At 53.4% G+C, this 21,471-nt stretch overlaps 1 protein-coding gene across 1 annotated transcript; it reads right to left on the reverse strand.

Annotated features, from left to right (window-relative positions):
• Positions 1-7,606: 7,606 nt before the first annotated feature.
• DOK2 (docking protein 2) lies at positions 7,607-21,166 on the reverse strand. The gene is made up of 5 exons (XM_074940028.1): positions 21,072-21,166; positions 16,090-16,386; positions 15,429-15,525; positions 9,336-9,517; positions 7,607-8,581 (listed from the first exon to the last, which is right to left on the reverse strand). The coding sequence occupies exons 1-5, from the start codon at positions 21,132-21,134 to the stop codon at positions 7,637-7,639; spliced, it is 1,584 nt and encodes a 527-aa protein (XP_074796129.1). The 5' UTR covers positions 21,135-21,166; the 3' UTR covers positions 7,607-7,636.
• Between the last annotated feature and the right edge of the window lie 305 nt (positions 21,167-21,471).

The following is a 21,471-nucleotide window of genomic DNA, read 5'->3' on the forward strand; positions in this document are numbered from 1 at the left end:
CCTCCCCTCTGGGACAAGGCACCAGCTGCTCAGAGGCTCAACTTCAGATCTTCTCTGCTCGGAAGATACCGGTTCCTACCGTTCTCCAAACTCCATGGCTACTGTCCTTCCTCATCTCCTCTTTCCACTTTGGGTTTTCCAACCCAAGCGGCCACAACAGTACAAATGCTGCAACTCAGCCAGCCTGACTCACTGGGTCCCTGACACAGTGTAGGCCAAGGAGATTCTCTGATTCTATGATTCTAATGGACTCCGTAGGGCTGGACAAAGTATTGAGTGATCAGCATTCAGCACCACGGCCAGCTCACAGATGCTGCAGCCTCTACCTGAGGGTGATGATACTGAATTTCCTTGTGTGGTGGGGGTCAAGAAGAATCACTCATTAGTGTCTGGAAAGCCTTTGTGATCCTCAGATGGAAGGAGCTATAGAAATGCAATGAATTATTACTCACCTACCAGGTCTTGGCTCCTCCATGTCCTGTCCTTATAGAGAATAGTCTTGGTTGATAGAAGCTGGTAGCTGAACTTCTCCAAGCCAGCTGAGCCTCTCACTTTTTCATCCAGTCGTACCACCGTATAGGAGCGATCCTGCTAGATAATGGGCCAAGAATCCCTTTAGAAAGCCAAGGTGGCCATCAGAGGCTGAAAGGGGGAGACTGCCCCCTAGAGTCCATTGGCGGGAACTTCAGGCCCTACACATGGGATCCTGCTGTTTCTATTATGATGAGAAATTGAATCTGGAACTGGTGGGGAGAGATAAGAAAACGTGTAACAAAGGTGCGAAGAGTGAATGTGAGCACTCGGAGCCCAAGGAACAGAATGGAAAGGTGGGGACCTGCTGATTTCTATAATTTCACCAAATAAACAAAAGAACCTTTGAGTGGGGATAAGTGGCGGTAAATGGGCATGCTGCTGTGAGGGGCAGCAGGCAGCGTGAAGAGCTGGGGCCAGGGTCTCGAGTGAAGAGGGAAGGGACTGAGGACACAGCTTCCCTAGTTCTTTGGAGACCTCAAAGGAGGAACATCAATGAAACCCACTGAATGCATCCGATGAAGTGAGCTGTAGCTCATGAAAGCTTATGCGCAAATAAATCTGTTAGTCTCTAAGGTGCCACAAGTCCTCCTTTTCTTTTGCTTTAACCTCTGAGGATGTGGGCCTGAGCTCCCCAGGAAGGGACTATCTCTTACTATCTTCGTGTTCAGCCCTGGTACAATGGGACCCAAATCTTAGATGAGGCTTCCAGGTGCTGCTGCCACACAACCAATGACAAAGGCTGAATCCCCTTTGCCAGCTCCAGGGCAATCCCAGTTCAGATTATTTTACCTGACATGAATGGCTTCTGGCTACCACTCTAGTCCGAGATGAGATTAGAGACAGACCATGAAGCAAACCCAAGCATGTTACTGCTCCTTTAATTGGTTAAAAACAAAAGCCACCCCCCACTCCCAAAAAATTTTCAACTTGAATGTAAAGAAAAAAAATTGTTTTCCCCAAAGCCCCTTGAAGTTGTGGCACTTGAATGGAGGCAGGTCTCCTGCTGCGCTGCTCATCCACCTGTGAAGCAAGCCACTACAATAACCATGACAATAAAGCAGAGGGTTTCATTTATAATTCAGAGCCAGGTGGAAAGTGGTTTAAAAAAAACCGGCTGAGACAGTAAAAATTGTGGCTCTTTATGAGAATGTGCTTGCAACAAGAGGTCTCCATGTAACGAGCGTGACCTTCAGCAGAACCAGGTATCCCCAGCCGCCATCACGGGCCCCGCTCGAGGCATCTGCTCATGAGAACAGACCCATTTCCAACCAGCATGTTAAAAATACTCTGCTGTGATCTCTCGGGGCCTGACCTGAAAGCCCTTGAAGTCAAAGGGGAAAAAAAGACGAAGTCAATGAAGCAATGCTAATTTACACCAACTGAGGATGGGGCCTCTAATGCAGAGGTAGTGTGGCCCAATGGCTAGGGCTGGTAATTCAGAGAGCCTGATTCATATTCCTCACTTTGCCACTGACCTGCTGCATGACCTTGGGCCAAGATCCTCAAAGGTATTTAAGCACTTAACTCCTGCTGATTTCAGTGGGAGTTAGCTGCCTAAATTCCAGTGTGGGTCTGGGCCATCCTGTCTCTCTGCTTTTATTTCCTCCTCCACTTTTTGTCTGTTTAGATTGCAAGCTCTTCATGGACTGGCTCTTGCTATGTGTATGTACAGCATCTAGCGCAATGGAGCCCTGATCCCAGCTGGTGCCTCTGGGCATGACTGGAATAGAAAGCATAACAGTGGGAGTCTTTCAATAGACTTTGGATCAAACAGGCCCTTAGTCAAATGATATAAAAAGCTAATGTTGTTTGCAGTGGTGTTGTAGCCATGTTGGTCCCAGGAAATGAGAGAGACAAGGTAGGTGAGGTAATATCTTCTCCAGACCTGCAGAAGAGCTCTGTGTAAGCTCAAAAGTTTGTCCCTTCCACCAGCAGAAGTTGGTCCAATAAAAGATATTACCTCCCCCACCTTGTCTCTTTCATACAAGCTTTTGGTGTCCCTAGCCTCTGTTTTCCAGAAGCTGGGAATGGGTGACGGGGATGGATCACTTGTTGATTCCCTGTCCTGTTCATTCCCTCTGAGGCACCTGACATTGGCCACTGCCGGAAGACAGGATCCTGAGCTAGATGGACCTTTGGTCTGACCCAGTCTGGCCGTTCTTATGTTCTAAATCTTTCTGGGCTGAGCTAAGCATTGACTATGGTAAGGAGATGAGAAAGAGCTGTAGGGTAGAAATACCCCAGAGGGAGAGGAGTTATTTAGGGCCAGGGGGAAGGAAGGAGAAAGTTATTAGGGGCCATGGGAGAGGGAAAAGTTAGACTGACTATCCGGGAAAACCTCTTGCCCATGAGATCAGCTGTGATAATTGAGCCTACAAATTTGCACTAATTGTGAGCTCAGTGGGTGAAAAGTGAGTGAAAGTTCATGGAATGTCACAACAACCTAGAGTGACAAATGTTGATGGGGAAAGTTGCAAAGCGAGACAGAGTGAATTAGTCCAAACAAAAAGGCCTCCTGCTATAATTCAAGGACAGTGTTGCTCAGATCATCCCTGGTAAACAAGAACCGTGTGAGACCGAAAATCAGTGTTTTGGAAGTAAGACCTATTGGTGGTGAACAAAATAATGAGAGGATGGCTGTTCCACCCACTATTCCCTTCTGGGGTTCTTAAACTTTTGGGGTGGGGGGAATACAGAACAGCAGACGGAGGCTACTGCTACACTGGGTGAAGGGGAAGGAGCGAGCTTCACCATCATGGCTGCTACCCCCACTGTCCCCTGGGACCCTGCACCTTCTTCATCCTAATCCTGAGAGATTTCCTGACCAGACCAGGCCAGAGAGAGGGAGCCAGATGACATCTCCACCTCCACTAGCTCCAGCTAAAACCTGAGCACCCCCTGGGAGGACTGGACACTTATCGCCTTTGATACCATCTAAGAGATTGTCAAACAACGGGTAGGGGGGGTTCTTTCTAAAAACTCTCTCCAGCTACAGAGGAAGGGAATAAGGGCTGTTGTTAAAATGAAAGCCTGATTCATTTCAAATGCTCTCGCTTTGCAATGCATGCTTCATTCATTTCCAATGCTTTCACTCTTTTCCCTTCTTTTCTACCTCTTTAATAAAAGATTGATGTGATGCTTAATGGTGTGTTTGCCATTGTGCTAAGCAGGCCAAGGTCTCTCTATACAAAACGCTGAAACCTTTTTAAAAACTGTTTAATGTTGGGCAGTGAGTGGGTTATGTTAACACCTTTGGCTCTTTGAGCCCATATATTCCACCTAAATTAAGACAACAGATCTCTCAGGCTGTGGGGTCTTCTTCCCAAGAAAGGTACTTAAAGCTAGAACATACTGTAGGGGTCACAGGGAGATGGACTGGGTGATCATTCTATCTAACCCAGGCGTTCTCAAAGCCGGTCCGCCGCTTGTTCAGGGAAAGCCCCTGGCGGGCCGGACCGGTTTGTTTACCTGCCGCGTCCGCAGGTGCGGCCGATCGCGGCTCCCAGTGGCCGCGGTTCGCCGCTCCAGGCCAATGGGGGCTGCGGGAAGGGCGGCCAGCACGTCCCTTGGCCCGCGCCGCTTCCCGCAGCCCCCATTGGCCAGGCACAGCAAACCGCGGCCAGTGGGAGCCGCGATCGGCCAAACCTGCGGACGCGGCAGGTAAACAAACCTGGTTCGGCCCGCCAGGGGCTTTCCCTGAACAAGCGGCGGGCCGGCTTTGAGAACCACTGATCTAACCTATGCTAGGTATTTGTAAAGGCCTCTAAATGCCGCTTGGATAGGCAGATCTTAATGGTCTCTCCCTTTGCTGACCTACCGTGAAACAATGATTACTAGTGATGTCAATGGAGCTGAACTGATTTACACCAGCTGAGGATCTGGCCTCACTAATGTAATGGTTGGGTTTGTTCCCATAGAAAACTGGAGTTACACCAGTCCCACTTCAGCCCAAGAGAGAGAGTGACCCCGTGGACTGAGAGGTGGGAACTCCTGCCTTTGAAGGCTCTGCCCCTGAGTCAGTGTCTGACCATGGGCAAGCCATGGCTCGTCTCTGTGCCTCAGTTTCCCCATCAGTATAATGGAGATAATAAAACTGACCTTGGTCCCAGATTGAGGGTGAATTAGTTAAGGTATGTGCAGTGCAAAGTGCTACACACATTCCGAATACCATTTGTGCATTTTTCTAACAGTATCTGTAAACTGCACAAGAGCTGGACTCCCCAGATGCCTGTGCCCCCTGGCCTGCAGCCAGCCGGGCTGAAGCACATCACAAAACCTTGGAAAGGGAAGGTTTGGTTGAATAATGGATCAAAACAGACAAACAAACCAAAACTTTAGTAGGAAAAAACAAAAAGAAAATTGTAAAGGATCAGAAAACAAAGCTGAATTAAAAACACAAACAATGGAGTGTAAATAGGAAGGCAGGTGTCCCCCGGGAGCACACAATGCAATCAGCTCTGAGCGCTGTTGACTTAAAAACCATTGTTTTGTCATTAATTTATTTGGGGGAGGGGGAGGCAGCAACTGTGCTTAGCTCAGAAGGGGTGCAGATGGGAGCTTAAGGTAATGGGCTGGAGAGGGGCCTGGGGGTCAGGACTCCTGGGTTTCATTTCGACTTTGGGGAGGAGAGACTGAGGTCTAGTGGTTAGAGCAGGGAGTGTCTGGGAGTTAGAACTCCTGGGTTCCAGTCCCAGCTCTGAGAGCAGTGTGTTGTCTAGTGGTCAGAGCTTCCAGGTCAGTGATGAAACCTCACTCTTCAGCAATGTTTCGTTAACTCTTTGGTTGCTGGTACACACCCAGCTCCCAATAAAAATGAGCATGTGTGTGCTATACAGAGAGACCACATGCTCCAGTGGGTGGAAGACTCTAATAAGGCTGGGGAGCTTTTCTGTTGATGCACCCTGTTAGCAGGTGTTAGAAACCTGCACAATCGTGCTGTGTCACGGTGCCAGGCGCACCTTGTTACCTCCACCAGTATAGAGGAGAGTGGGTGTGACCTTCTGCTCAGAGCATACCAGGGTAAGATGCAGTGAGGTCCTGCAGGGACCTATAGGACTAGCTGGGCTTGAGGGGACATCTCTGTGCAAGGTTTATGTTGGGTTGCAATTTGAGATCGCCATAAAGCCAAACCCTGGAAGTGGGCACATCTGACCTTAGCCAGGGTGTGACATCTCTGTCTGGCTGCTTGGCATTGGCAGGTCTCAGATGGAGCTTTTGGGGAAAATCAGCAGTGTCTGGGTACATTCCTGCTCCCTTTCTGTTTGTTTCCTGGCAAGCTCCCATTCCCTTGCTCTCTTCTGGTCCCCCCCGCCCCAGTAGGGCCCTGCACTAGACGAGGTTTTCACCCCTCGGTCCTACTTCTGTCTCTATCATAGTTTCCCCCTACTGATCAGCCTGTTATGGAGATGGGGTCAGACCCGGAGCTCCAGCCTGCAGCAGGCCATCCCCACTGCCCCACATCCCAGGCCTTGGGTCACACCTGCACTGAGCTGCATTGGCTGCTGACCACTAATGCTCTTCTCACCCACAGACCCATCACCATTGACCCGTGCTGCCCCTTTAAACGGAACAGAAATATCCATTCCAATCAGGTTTCACGGATTCCCCCCCGCTTTCTTTTCTCGTGTATGTTCTTTTTCAGAACCTCATGTTTAATCATGTTATCCGAAACCCTGCTGCAGAGGGAGTTTCAGCCTGGTTCCCCTTCCCAATAGCGCTAGAGCATCGTACCATAGGCCAACACTGCCCTCCAGCGGGAGAGAAGCAGGATGGCTGCCCACAGGCTGCCAGCTCAGAAATAAACCAACAGCTTAGAAGCTCCTGGCCGAGGTGGGTTGAAGACGGGGGGATCAGCACCAAAGCCGGTGCAGGTTTGCTTTGCCTGGCTCTCCCCTTTCAGAGGCAGTGAGGCAGTCGACTGTGGGCATGCACCCTCCAGGGAGTGGGGCAGTGGGAATGCACCCCCTGGGGCAGCTGGCTATTGGGTGCACAGTTGTAATGTCACAGGTGAATTATGCCTGGCACCACCTGGGCCGATGACCCGCCAGAGCAGCCCTACTGCTGCCACTGCATCTGCCCCCTCCCCAGCTGTCAGTGAACTGGCAGAGTGGGCCCAGCTGGCCCACTCCACCTGAGTCAGGGTCCCAGCCCAGCTGCCCTGCCTGTGTCAATGGCAGGTGTGAGATCTGCTCTTGAAATTGCTCCACAGAGACCAATATCACACCTGCCCCTCTCCAGCTTGGCCAGTGTCACCCGTGGGCTATCCTGCCCGAACCACTGTCTCAGCTTGATGTCCCACTTCTTCGGCCAATGTCACACCTGAATCTCCTGCTTGGCCCTACGCTTTCATCTCCTCCCGTGAGCTCACTAGGACACAACACAGGTCACAGGAAGATGGGATCAGGTGTGCTGGGGGAGGGGAGGGAATGTTCATAGATTCACAAGGGCCCCTTAGATCATCTCTGAGCTCTGCGATACCACAGGCCATTACATTTCACCCAGTTATCCCTGTATTGATCCCCGTAACTCGTGTTGGACTAAAGCATAGCTTCCAGAACGGCATCCAGTCTGGATCTGATGGCAGGAAGAAACAGAGGATCCACCCTGGTAATGCTGGGCCAGAGAAACTGATGTAATGGGGAAAGAAGCCGTATGAAACTCCAGCAGCCGCTTTAAATGCCGTTTTTAATAGAGATGCCCAGGAATATCTTCTCAGGAGTGGAGAGTAACCCAGGCCCTTTGGGGCAGCATTATTAGTACTATATATATAAACTGCCATCACCGTACTGAGTGCCGTACGCAATATACAGCAATGCATGACCCTTGCCCTAAATCTATACAGTCTAGGCTAAGGGAGAGGGCACTTGGATTCTATCATGCCCCCCTGCTGGAAAGCCAGGCCCGAACAGGCTTTCAGTCACTAGTGAGATGAGTTCAACAGACTCAGCTTTTACCCTAAGGGACAGCTGAAGAGAAAAGGCTCTTGGAAATGTCCACGCCGGCCATCTCCGGGGCTAGAGAGATGGCGCAACCCGGGGCCAAGTGGAATGGCAGCACAGAAAGTCCTTTCTCTTGTTCTCTCTCCTCTTCCCTCTCCTCCCTTTTACTGCACATTCTTCTTCTTGTTCATGAACCTCAGGGCCACATTGTCATATTCGGTTTCCCCAATCCAGTCGCCCCCTTGCCCAGAGAGCGAGTTCAGGGTGGGCACGACCATCTTGGGCACAGAGTAGTCATCCCGCTGGGGGTTGTAGGGGTACTCGTGACCCACTGGGTCCTCTGCAGTGGCCTGCAGCTTCCAGGCCTCCCCTTTCACCTCCTCGGGCTCATCGTACACAGTGTGGGCAGACAGGCCCTCGGGCTCATCATAAATGTGCTCTGGCTTGGTCTGAGTGGGTGGCTGTCTCCGCTTCCTCACGCCCGCTTCATCGATGCTGTCATACAGCGGGTACGGGACCTCTGGCTCCACAAAGCCGCAGAGAAAGCTGCCAAACTCTGTGGCCATCAGGGACTTGGCGATGGTGTCGAAGGGCACAGCATATTCGGACTCAGGTGTCTCTTTTGCCTGAGACACCACCTTCCTGGCCGGCTGCAGGCTCTTGGCTCTGTCCTGCGGGTTCAGTCGGAGGGAGTCGCGTGGCTCCGCGTAGGGCAGCTCGCAGTCAGCAGGGGAGATGAAGCTGCTTGTGGGCTCCCCGGACAGGGGGAAGCTGGCGGTAGGCTTCACTGATTTGCCTTTGGCTGGCTTCCCCTCCAAGCTGGACTCCAGGGAGAGGCATTTGGTGCTGGCCCTGTGGTGCAGCAGGGACCCTCCAGTTGAGACCCTCCCCTCGCCATCCCTGGGTCGGCTCACGGTCCTAACAGGAACGGGAACCCTGACGGCATCGTCAGCAGGGCCAACCCACCGTGGCTCATCTGCCCCAAGGCCCCTCTGCACGTTGATGGCTGACTCAATGACCTGGAAGATCTCGTTGCCCTGCGTGGTCTCAAACTCAAAGTTGCCTTCTCCAGAGGCGCATCTTCGACCGGCCTCGAAGGAGAAGGTCACCTGGCAGGGGTGCAAAGCCAAGCAGGGTCATATCCCCAGCACTGTGTGGGTACAGCAGCCCCCGCCACATTGAGGATAACAACATACTACAGCTGCCAACTAACTCTCCTTGCTCTCACGTGCGAAATCCCTGTGCTAGGGATCAGAAGGCTCTAGGATCACACCCAGCTGACGACTCATACTGAGGGCCATTATACCTACTCCCTACAGGGCAGTATTTGTGCCCCATGGATAATTTTCTCACCTGGCTATCTGAGGTGTTTGTTCCCAAGAAAACTCTCCTTGCCTGCCTTGACGCGACCTATGCAAGAGGGACAAGGGTGTCCTGACACAAAAGGGGGCTCAGTCTCCCTGCAGGAGCTCTGGCTTGTGCAAGGGGGATGTCACAGCTACTCCAGTCCCTGCCTCCCCCCAGCAGGATAGTACACACGTTTTATCTTGGAGAAGCTCACAAACTACAGCAGTTTTAGCAGGGTGCTGGCTGTGGGGGGAGCTTCCAGCTCCCAGTAGGTGAGGCTCTAGTGAGCCGGGCAGGAGCACAGGCTGTAAGAAGCACTCACCTCCCAGTTACTGGCAGAAGGGGCTACAACAAATGGCATGTGAGTGCCAGCTGACAGCTACTCCAGGCCCAGCCATTCTGACAGGAGGACGCTTGACTTTTAATAGACTTCCTGCTTAGCTTCCTGATCTGATAGCCCCCATCCCCACCCTGCACCTCAAAGGAGCTGTTCCCTCCCTCTGGGTCTGCGATTACCTTATCACGTCCAAATCTCCGCAGGAACTTATAAGGCCAGGTATAGCGCACGCTCCCCGTCTGCAGGTCCTGAAGCTCCAGGGCCTCGTCCTCAGCTCGGAGGATGAAGCTGCCCCAGAGGTGGCAGCGCTCAGAGGCCTCCGTGACCCTCACTGTCACTTGGAACTCCTTAGTGGCCGCGGCTGCAAAGGAACATGTGCTAGAGGTGATCCTGCTGGCCGTGCTGCAGCTCTCGGCCCTTCCGCACGGCACCTCGTGAATTTTGCATGAATACACGAGCTCCCCAGGTCCCCCTCACACTGTCAGCCCTGCTGCTGGGAGCCTGCGGCTCGACAGCACGTACCCAGGCAGGCCTATCGTCTGCTAATGTAGCAACGCAGAGGTGGGGGGAGTGCAGCTACCACCAGGCCTGGCTGTGTCCTACATAACCAGTGTGGAGTAGGACGTGCCACAGACAGAGCTGCTGGGCTCTCAGCCTGATGAGAGGGAACCAGCATGGCCCATGTCCATATGGGCCAGTGGCACCGTCATCCAATGGTTAGACTGGGGATGATGTCATGTGGCATGGTAGGTGGCTTACCCCACAGGGGGTGGGGGGCAGGTGAGAGGCTAAAGACCAGGGAATCTCCAGCCTTCTTGAGAACTGATGGGTATTAGTGAGGTGCTGCCAGGAGCTCAGACTGAGGGAGGCTTTCGGACCAATTCCTCTGCCTCTGGCTCATCCCCGGGGCTCCTCAAAACACTCCTAAAAGGCAAATGCTTTTCCCTTGGGATGCACAGCAGAAATGTCCCAGAAACATCCTTCCCCACCCCGCTGGGGGGGGGAGGGGAGGCCCAGAGAACCCCCAAAGCCCCTGGATTCCCCTGCAAGACCTTCACACGCAGAGTCACACGTGCGCTCCCCGTCCCAGACGCAGGCTCACGGCCGCACACAGACAGACACGCTAATGCAGACAGCCTCTCTCGCACATAAACCCACTTCCCCCATTTCAAGCCGCCCAAGCTGAACGCTATAGTGCACTCGCCTATCAGCTCCCCGCAGTTTGCTTGCCTGGCAGCACTGCTCTGCCCCACGGCTGTAGATTGGAGACAGGACTGGCATTTCAGTGGGAGATCAGCTGACTCGATTCCTCATTTCCTGTAGCACCCAGGACCCTGGGATGTTGGTAAGGGGCTTTCCAAGAGCCCTTTGTTAAGAGATCAACAGTGCATCAGTGAGGGGATGTGCCCCCAGTCGGAGAAGCAGGCCTGCTATCTCTGAACTCCCCCATGCAGCACGTCCGCGGACGTAAATTCCCCTCTCTGCCCCCTGCTGCCCCCACTTCTCCCCAGCCCCGCAGTGTGACACAGCTGGCACAATGCAAGGTGAACTTTCCTCGAGATGAGCCCACCACATCCTTCCTGTTCCTGTCAGGGCTCCCTCAGCTCAGCAAGTGGGGCCGAGAGATGAAAATACTTCCGCTGCCACGCCGCATCCCCCTCCTGCTCGGCGCAGGTGCTGTAACGCCCCCGAGGCCTCACCGGGGCCCTCGTGTCCCCCAGCTCTGCCGGAGGTGGAACATGGAGCGTGTCACGTCAGCCACCTTAAAAGGCCACGGGGCTGGGATCTGCAAGGGCTGTGCCCAGCCCTGCGCTCACCGAGAGCTTCCGGCAGCCACCGTGGGAGCCAAACTCTGATCCAAACGCACCTCAGATTCACACTGTGCTATCAGCCACGCAACGTAGGCACATGGATGGCAGACTTCCAAAAAGCCCACGGTGCTGTGATAAGGGGTGCGGGTAACTCAGGAAAGGACGCTCCCTCTGGGTCAGTGCCCTATGCCCTTGTGTGATGACAGAGGGTTCCAGGTGGCAGAGAACAATGTAGGTGCCAAAGCAGAGGGCACTCTCCCCTTGCAGTCAGTGGTGAGCAGGCCAATCTGTCTGGACCGCACTCATCACCTGAGCATGGGATCTGTTAGAGAGGAGGAGGGCGGATTCTCCCCTCCCCCTGGCGCTTTGTGCCATCATTCACAGCTGGGCACAGTGGGTGCCACCCTGGAATCCTCCACTCACGCCAGAGCTCGCATTTGGCACTCACTTTGCCCGAGTGTAAATGACTCTACCCGGTGAAAGGCAGAGGAGAAGCAGACCCATCCTCCATCTATCAGAGGAACACAAACCCCAGGTCCTGAGCCCAGGGCACTTCCGCCAAGAACAGGGATGTTCTAACCCAGTGTCCTGTCCAAATTCCAGCTTGGCCAATTATATCCTCCATCTCCCTACGTGCTCCCTACACTTTCAACTGGATCCTGCTTGTTCTCCCCTTCCTGTCCTAAGCTGCCGGGTCGGGTTCCTGGGCCTCTATTTACCAGCTGTCAGGTTCCACCCTGGAGGCAGGAGCATTTCAGAGGGGAGTCAAGCGGGTCTTAGGTGAGCGGTTTGCAAAGAGCTTTGTGAGGGAAATCCTAGGCATGGTATTTATTCTTATTACCAGGCCAGCTCCACACTGAGAATGCAGGTCAGCCTCTCCCCAGAGCCATGTCAGATGCTGGCAGCCTTGGGACACAACTTGCTCCCCCACTCCATGTTAAACAGCACTCTGTAGCCAGGGCACGGTCCTGACAGGTGCATTCAAAAGCAACCCAGCAGGCTGCAGATCTGCTCCCGGCCCTGCCAAACAAGCAAGACCATTCCCACTTCCCTAGCACCCCACTTGCCCCAAGTTCAGCTCAGGGCAGGCCTCTCTCCTGCAGTAGTTTGCCAAGTGCTATGTATCCCAGCACAATCTCCCTGTGGCTTATCCGCTCCCTGCAACGTGGCCCTTGGCCCTCTCTGAGAGAGGGAGGTGAGTGTGTTGCCTTCTCACGGGCTGATAGCATAGCAGAGGGACAGGCTATCCCATTCTCCTTTAGAGGGTGGATAAAAAGCAGTGACTCACCATCTGAAGAAACCTGAGACAGGCACAGGCTGGAGATGAGATCAAGGGAGAGGTGCAGGCTGGATCAAGACACTGGGCCAGACTCACCCCTGAATTTACATCAGTCATGGATTTGGCCCTTTGCTCTCAATTCTCTGCCAATGCTGCTGTTTAATCCAGCAGACAAAAGGCGTGTGTGTGTGTGTGAGAGAGAGAGAAAGAGAGAGAGTGACTGTGCCTGCTCACACGTGCGTGCATAAATGTGTGTGCCCATGCAAGTGAGTTTGTGTGTGCGTTTGCATGTGCGAATCCCCAGGTATATATTTCCAGGTGGGAAGGTATACAAATGTGCAACTGTGTGCCTACACACAAGCATGTGAGTTAGCAAACGTGCTTGGCATGCCTCTTCTCATAGGTTCAGCCTGTAAGCCAAGACATGAGCAATGTCCTGGAGTGGGGGTGATTTTCCTTTGCCAGCCCACCCTATGGGTCCCTGTAAGGTAGGGACTGTGCTCTAGGAGGATTAGTCTCTGCTGCTTCCCCAGCAGCCCCTGGGGCCCTTCCACTTCCCTGAAAGGTCCATTACTCAGGCTGCCTTTGACCTGGAGAGGTTGCTACGTTGATGATCGAGCAGGATGTTTGCAACAGGCTGACGTCTGTGGGTCGGTTGGTAAACTGAGCCCGAGCCAAGTGTGTGTGACACTCCTGCTGTGTTTGTGGGCATCAGCTCTGTCGGGTCCCCACTTGCCTTCCAACAGCACTCAAGAGATGGAGGCAGAGGGAGACAGTGCCCCTTCTGGACACTGCATTTCACCCCTTTCCCTACATAAACATTCCCATTCAGAACACTTTGCCCTGAGACAGGCCCTTTCCTCTGAGGATCCCCGAGCTCTGTGCAGTGCTGACTCAGTCACGTTACCCTCATTGCTCAGATGGGGAAAGTGAGGCACAGAGAAGTGACTGATCCAAGGTCACCCTGCAAGTCAGCGACATAGCCAGAGCCTCAATTTCCCTTTTCATGTGGCTGCCAGCTGTCTCTTTCCCCCACCCCACGCTCCTCTCCCTTCACTTAAACCACCCAGCCCAGCTGTGCTACTTGGCACGCAGGGTTGAGAGCCTGTTCCCATGGCCTCGTGGGAGTGGGCGCATGGGCTCTGTGCCTTCAGTCACTCCTCAGACCAGGAGTGCAGGGCTGAGGGGCTCTCATGGGAAATGGTGCAAGATCGACAAGGGTTCTAAGCGCTCTGGACAGTTGCGAGCGGCCGGTTATCAGCGCAAGGCACAGTTCTACCAAACCACAAAGCAGGAAGCGCACAAGGGCTATTTATGAAGCTGATTTTCCATTACACTTCTTGCAAAGAGCAGGGCTGCGCTGTTGTGGCAGCCATGTTCCGATTCAAAATTAGAAGCATCGCTTAACTGGAGCGTGGGCTAAGGCTCCAGGTTTAATCTTTAACTTAGCGCAGTGGGGTCCTGGTGTGCGACTAGGGCTCCTAAGCACTAAGGCAACACAAATAATAAGAGCCAAGTGAATACTGACAAGGTCCTCCTCTGAGCTCACCATTAGACTCCCTTCCTTCCTACCTGGGTACAGTCTCCCTGGCCTGGGTAAATCCCGGGACTGTGTTCTGAGAACCATGCTACAGAGTCTCTGAACATGGTTGTAATGTGGCTTCGAATGTGGACACAACCCTGATGTGCTGCAACTAGGTCTGCAACAGTTTCAGGTGCGTTCCCAGTTCGCTGAAGGGCACTTGGGCCCAGAGGCTGGCTGCAGGCTTCTGGTGTCTAATGAAGTTCCCCCAAGTGAAGAGTGTCACAAGCAAAAGCTTGATGCCCAAGGGAAGGGGGTGAAGAAGGAGGCAGAAACAGGTTAGGAGACCCCAGAGAACAAGGGTCTCCCAAGAGACCAAACACATCACAGGGAGTGAGACTTGGGAAGCATTGTTATATTAAGCCTCATCATTATGTCGATTTGCCGCTTTGTTACAAGCCAGTGGCATGTTGGTGGTAACGTGAATGAGGTGATCGCTGATGGTCCCTGGATCACTCGGCTGCTGGTTCTAGCCCCCGTTGGGTCAGCTACTCAAGTAGCAGGAAGTTGTTACTCCCTGAGAGCTGGTCAGCAGTGGATTCTACTTAGAAATGGGACCTGGTGGGTTTGAAGGGCAAAATGCACCAAAGTGTGCACTGGGGGGCAAGTCTAGATGCCAATAGCCTGGGAACCGAGGGATTAATGTGGAGCGATGCAATTGAGTCTGGCAGTATGCCGGGGAAAGCAAGGAACAAAGATGCATATGGCTGCCAAGCTGGGGCTGGTGGCAAGAGATAATAGGCTTCAAGGGGCTGATCCAAAGCTCTTAGAAATCAATGAGAATCTTTCTATTGAGTTCAATGGGCTTTGGCTCAAGGCCCCAGGGCTCTGGGATATTAAGCTCCCGTCTGAGTGTCCCCCAAAGCAAGTACGGAGCTGGCAGGCGAAGGAGAGGGCGTGTCTCTCTTTGCAAAGATGAAGCATGGTCCTACATTTCCCAGCAGCCCCAGCGAGAGCTATCGAGAGGTCTGCTCTTCTGTAAGCGCTCAGCAGGGCTCTGGGATCACAGCTGAGTCACACTTGACAGTGGTTTCGGGTTCCACCAGGGCAAGGTGTTATTACTCCATCCACCCTCCCACACCCCCCCCCACCCCTTTCCTCACTTCCTCTCAGAAAGAAGAAAACAAACCACTTGAATCACTCTGCTGGGGGGTTCATCTCTGCTGTGCCCTGCCTCTGCCCCTGCTGTGCCCACTCCACTCATCCGGCTGGCTGGCTGGCTTTTGCCACACATTGCCTGTCTCTCTGCGGACATACATATTCATCCTTATACCCACACCATGCACATTCAATGATCGGTCTATCCAATTTCTATCTCTCTCTCTCTCTCTCTCTCTCACACACACACGCACGCATGCGCACACACACACACACACACACACCCAATGCTGCATCTATTTACCTGCATGTTCACAGTGGCTCTGTCCATGTCTCTAGGTATCTCATCTCCTAGCCTGTGGGTTCTATGGAGTTGAACAGACAGGTCCAGTCTCCGGTGCCTGCTGACCCAGCACCTTCTGCCAGAACTAGTTGCACTTCCAACACACACGCGCACACGTACACACACACGCAGAGCCAGGGTCTTTCGTTCCCACCCTACCTTTGGCCCTGGAGCTGTACAGGGAGTTCTCCTCCATGGATAGCGAGATCGGGTGGCTGTCCTTCCCCACTGCTGCCTTCCGTTCATCCCTGCTCCTCTGGAACCCACAGGGAAGAGTAATGGGTGAGTTTGGGGCAGCCCAGGTCTAGCCACGCAGATTTGGACCCATGTGGTGTCTCCTCCCCAGCACTGAGATCCAGATGCCAGAGCTGATGGAGAGGGCATCCCCCTTCTTGCAACCTCATCTCCCAGTGCCTGGGGCTCTTTGTTGAGCTGCCAAGGCTCCTCCCGCTCCCCAGACCAACAGGGGCTTGGAGACCCTGTGAAGGACACAGGGGACACCAGAGCTGGCCTGAGAGAGCACCCTGAGGACTCTGAGCAACACCTCAGCGAAGGCCAAAGCTCAGTACTAATGGGCAAAGCTGGGCCATCCATTCTCCCTGGCCCCCTCCAACACCCACCTCCATGGAAACCCCAGCTCTTGGAGCTCCTGATCTCCCCGGGGCCCCCTGTCCCCTAGATCCTTGGTGCCCTATCTTTCCAAGTCCCCCACCCACTGAACACCTCCCTCCAGATCCTTGGCATCCTCCTCACTCCTAAGGACCCCTCTACATGCCCCTATCGCTCCCCACCACCACAGGGAGCATGCTGCCACTCTCACCGCGAAGGCCAGATCGCAGAGGGTGAGGACCCAGTTGGCCACTTCGGTGCTTTCAGCTGCCAGCAGGTAGCGCTTGTCCGTGGTCTCCAGGATGAAAGGGACAGTCTCCTTGGGGCTGCTGGTGTCCCCATTAGCCTCAGCCACATGCACACAGTTACTCAACTTGATGAGCTTCTTGCCACTCTCAGCCTTCTTGGGCTTCTCGGAAGTGGGAGGCCCGGAGCCCTCGAAGAGCTCCAGGTGGGCGCAGGAGCAGGAGCTCTCCTGGTACAGCATTGCCCAGAACTTCCTCCATTTCTGACAGGGGGAAAGGAAGCCAAAGGAACAGAAACATGCGGGTGTTAGTCAACTCTGCCTTTGGGTTCCTAGGAAGTTTCACTTCCTGACTCTCATGCTCTAGCCCAAGGCTGCAATGTCTGGGCTGGAAATGGTCTCCTGGGGACAGCTGGTTTGTTTTACATGGAAAACTAAAGCTATTCCCACATCTCTATGGCAAAAAAACAGCTGTGTTTTTACATCAAGACAGACTTGAGCCATGGACTATTTTCACTGCAGTAAGAGGTGTGTTTGCATTGATAGCTAGCTCGATGCAAACCGTAGGGGAGACAAGACCCCCGCAGTTTATGCCTTGGTGCGACTACTGGAGTTTAACCATGTATCCACATACCAGGGTTTAAGCTCACCTAGCCACTTCACAGTAAAAACCGCAGTGCCTTCTCTCCACTAGGGTTTACCAATGCAAACACACCTCTTATTGCAGGGATGACATGGTCCATGTCTCCACCCTGGAGTGTTGTTTTAAAAAGGGCCACGAGGGTAACAATTTCAAAAGCACCTGTGCCTTAGGAGTCCAAGCTCCACTGCAAGTCAACAGGATCTGGGCTCCTTTAGATCCAGATCCTCAAAAGCATTTAGACACTTAACTCCCGCTCTGTGCCCTAGAGGCTTCTGAAAATTTTCCCTTAAGTGTTTACTTTTAATTAGCTCCTGTAAACATCCCAGACAACCCACAAAGGCACCGAGGCTCAGGGTGCACCTACACGGCTCGTGGCAGTGAGCCTCCCAGCCCTTGTTGACAGATTTGGGCTTGCGCACTTCACACTATCACACTAAAAATACCTAGGTCGAGGCTGCAGAAGTCTGAAGCCTAGGGAGGGGGGTTGGCTGCAGAGCCCAAGCTCCAGCCCAAGCCACAACTTCAAAGTGCTGTCTCCTGTCTACACAGCTATTTTTAGCACTGAACCACAAGCCCTGCGAGCCTGAGTCTGTTGACCTGGGCTTGGGGGCTCGCTTCGGTGGGTGGCTGCTGGCTGTGTAGATGTGCCTCAAAGGGCTGGTCTAAACACACACACGCTGGACAAGAAACACCAACACTGATTTTCATTCAGACCTTTCGTTATGTTGGTGCAGGTTACGTTCACTTGAACAGCCAGAGGCTCCACAAAGTCTACTAGAGACTTCACTAGTGCTCTTGATTTTATGTGGAGAGAGCTCAGATACTGCAGTGATAGGCAGCAGGATAAAAATGACAGATAGATAGATAGATAGATAGATAGATAGATAGATAGATACTCTTAACCTGGACTCAGAGCGGCTATACAGATATCTATGTATACATGCCCTGAAATGGCTCTGTCAGAAATCCTGTTGCCAAGTTGACCAGCTGAGCTGCTGCCAAGACAGCAGTTTCACCTCGCAAATGATGTCTTTGTGGCAGCTTCTTCGCTTAGGGGCCAATTGATGCCTAAGTGCATGATCTAAAGGTTCCTGAAGTGAAATGGACTCTTGCCATTGACTACTGTGGGCTTTGGATCAGGCCCTAGATTGTTTCCGATTCTGCAAAAGCAGGCAGACGTCACTGTATCAGGGACAGACTTGCGTCATGTTTTTGAAGCTAGCTCGACAACCAGAACAGCTAGAGACTTCCTTTGTGTTACAGAATGAAAGTTTAGATTCTGGAGAATGAGTAGGCAGAAGGAAATAGGGTCCAGTTTACCTCCCCACTGTGCACCAGCTGAATCAAAGCCCTCGCTTTAACGGAGGAGAACCTGACCTTTCCGTGTACATGGCTCGAGAGTGGTGCCAAGGGCAATCTACAACCTGCATATGCCGTGCACCAAACAGCTTCCCCATCTGCCCGCACTGATCTCCGCAGTGTGGCCACAGGCTATTTGGTTGGGTTAAACTTTCATCGGGGAACAGCTGCCACAGGTCAAAGATGCTGGTTATCTGGTGTCCTGCCTGCTCTGCTCTAATGTGTTACAACACCGCACCCATCTTCCTTGGGAGCGGAGGGGAGGCCAGGACGCCCTGTCTAGCCCAGCATTGGGAGTGGGGGGCGTTTCGCTGGGTGGACAGTGAGCTACTGACAGTGACAGAAATAGCCAGGGCTGCAAACATTCATTTGGTTATCTGCTAAGAGGATATGCTCCATCTGCGCTCAAGGCCTGTGAGCCAGGCTCTCGCACACAGATCACACATGCGGCACTGACATTTGCAGACGGGGGTGGAGGAGTGTTTACTATTCAATTTCACATGTACGTCTAGCGCTGGTGAATGGAATCTGCTGCTTAGCCACGAAACTGAAGCCACAGCTAGGCAACCTTCCCCACCCTGGCCTAGAGCTGTTGCCAATTTTGGCTGGACGTATTCCTGGAGGTTTCATTACATGACACAATCTTTAATTAAAGATTCATCTTTAATTCCTGGAGACAGTCCTGGAGGGCTGGCAACCCTAGGGAGCCACTTGGAAATAGCAGAGGAACTCCAGCCCCCTTTAGGCTGCCCACTGCCAGAGGGCTAGTCAGCACCATGCTTGTTTTTTGCGATGCAGACTGTTGAGGGCAGGGATCTGGACTGAGATCCTCCCTCCCTGGTGCCTGCAAGCAGCACACAGAAATGCCTTTTGGTTACCACCAGCACTGGCTACGTTGATCAGCTGACCAACAGGAGAAAGAGCCTGTTTCTGTGAACAACCCCTTGCGTCCTCCTGTCTCTGAATGTGGTACAGAGGCCTGACTCCCTTCTCCTTCACACTGGGGTAAATCAGGAGTAACTCCGTAGTTACACCAATGCAAGAGAAAGGGGAAGCTGAGGTTTCTAACCGTGCTGCAAATGTGCGATTCCAAAGAAAAGGTCTGGGGGAAACAATCACCTCTCACTGTTCACCGTGGGCTAGACACTCAGCTCGTGTTAATCAGGGAGCTTAGGCCAATTGACATCCACTGATGATCTGGCCTATGTCTTTCTTTGAAAGCTAGACCTGGCCCCAGGAGCCAATGCCTGCACCCAGTTCTGAACTTCCCAGAGTCTAGGGGGATGTTGAACCCAGGAGTCCAGTTAGGGTCCATCTCTATTAACAGTGCACCGCCTGCATCCCAGGGCTCATGCCCAGGTATCTAAGGATACGTCTACCCTGCAATAAAAGACTACGGCATGACTCAGCTGGCTCAGGTCAGCAGACTCGGGCTTCAGGGCTCAGACTTCAGAGCTACAAAATTGCAGTATTGAGTTTCCTGTGCGACCCTATGGCGGGTAGGGTCTCAGACCTTGAGCTCCAGCCCAAACCCAGATGTGTACACTGCTTTTAGCCCCACAAGTCCAAGTCAGCTGACCGCAGCTCTGAGACTCAGTGCAGTGGGGAGTGGGGGTGGCGGGGTTTACGGCAGTGTGGACATACCTTTGGGGGGTCTCCCCGGGGATGTACACAGGGAAATCATTGTGATTTTCCCCTGACAGCTCAGCTCCCGCAGGAGATGGCAGGCAGTGCTCTGGGGTTTGAACTCCCATTTTGGTCTGGCTGCAGGATTTCCAGAGGAACCTTTCCACAAACTAATATGCACTGCAAGCAGGTGAAAGCTAGCGGTGCAGACTTCTGCTTTCAGGGGAGTTCTTTGCAACCTGAGCCCAGCCGGGATCCTTGCAACTGGATCATCTTGAGACCTGCCCAGAAGTACGAAAGCTCCTAAAATGCTGCACAGAAGCAGGGGAACACAGCCAGGGTCAGGGAAGATCTGAGAGGGGGGCGCCCCGGCAGCAGAGCAAGTGGGTGTGAGCAGGGATGCTGAGCACAGGGGAGGTCCTGTGACACCGTAGATCAGAACTAAGCTGAGGAAGCAGGGGTCTCCTGCAACGCAGAAGCAAGCGGGGAGCGCGGTGTTGGGGCGGGGGAGCTCCTGCTGCAGTTGCAAAACAGCGGTGTTGTTTTTTTAAAGCCCAGCCCCTGTTTATGCCAATCACTGTGAGGCCCCTGGCAAGTTGCCTATGTCAGTGCCATGAAGGCAAATCCCTGCTGCCCTCCCCTTCCCCATCCCCAGAGTAGATTGTCCCCGTCTCTGTACTGTGAGTCTCAGGCCCCATCTGCCTTGAGCCATGGGACAACAAGTCAGAGACTTCAGCTTCTGCCTACGCTCTCGTCTGGAGGGATGTGACTCATTCCTGGGAGTCACCGGGCATGATGAGGGCTTCCTACAAGAGGGAGGAAGTTCTGGTGAGCTGCAGCTTGTGCCCAGTTGAGTCACCAGGGCAGCAGATGGGTAGCAGAAGGGGGGATGCTGGAGGGGGCACGTCACAGTAGGTTCAGTGGGGTGACACTGAGCAAGAGACTGTTTAGGCAGAACATCCAGGGGGTTCTTAATGGGGCGGAGAGTGCGAAGTGGGGCCTCGTCTCCCCAGAGAGTCCCATGCGTGGGGCATTTAAACCCCTAGGAAACCAGTCTGGCTCTGTGACCCTACTGCCGTTCCCAGCCCGGGTACAGCACAGCGACAGGGCCCCGCCAGGGATGAGGGGCCAGCCCTGCAAACTGTCCCACTTTGCAATAAGGCAAGATGGCGAATTAGAGGCACAGAGGCAGGCGCTGTCTGAGTCCAGGATGGAGGAAGCCCAGGGCCCAGGCAGCACATGGGAGTCCCCAGTCAAGAGCAGCTAGAAGCTTCAGTAACCAGCCTCCAGCCCTGGCAAAGATGCCCAGGTCGGTCCTTACCTTCCCGAAGGTTTGCTGCTGCTGGAGGTACAGTAACCCCTGTTTCACAACCACCTCGTCCATCTTCTAGCAAGGAGCATCCTCTCGCTCTGCCCCGCTGTCACACGCACTTTCCTGTCCGGGCCCTCCCCTCTATCTCCCTCGATCTTTCACACCTCCCACCTCTCACCCAGGCTTAACACCTCTCCCTCAACGGGCCCACTCCCCACTTCTAGGTCCGGCTCCCGGCCCTTCAGTTTAACTCTTTCCCGCCGCAGACGCCCGCCTGCTTCTGCCTTCAGGGTTGGGTTTGCTCCCTATCTCACTTCATGAGCATGTGACGTGTGGTCGGGGTTTGTTTGTTTTTTTTCCTAAACATATACGTTTCACACTTCAGCTTCCTGTATTTGCGATCTTACCA

This window comes from Natator depressus, chromosome 26, assembly GCF_965152275.1.
Source record: "Natator depressus isolate rNatDep1 chromosome 26, rNatDep2.hap1, whole genome shotgun sequence".
In the NCBI taxonomy this organism is placed as follows: Eukaryota; Metazoa; Chordata; order Testudines; family Cheloniidae; genus Natator; species Natator depressus.

What these genes read in the sequence shown, in the direction of transcription:
- DOK2 (XM_074940028.1), bottom strand. Translation starts at nt 21,134, where the DNA reads ATGGACGAGGTGGTTGTGAAACAGGGGTTACTGTACCTCCAGCAGCAG. An exon ending in AGCAGCAAACCTTCGGGAAG is followed by an intron (nt 16,387 to 21,071) that starts GTAAGGACCGAC and finishes TCCCCCTGTCAG; the next exon opens with AAATGGAGGAAGTTCTGGGC. An exon ending in GGAGATTTGGACGTGATAAG is followed by an intron (nt 8,582 to 9,335) that starts GTAATCGCAGAC and finishes CACCCCTGCCAG; the next exon opens with GTGACCTTCTCCTTCGAGGC.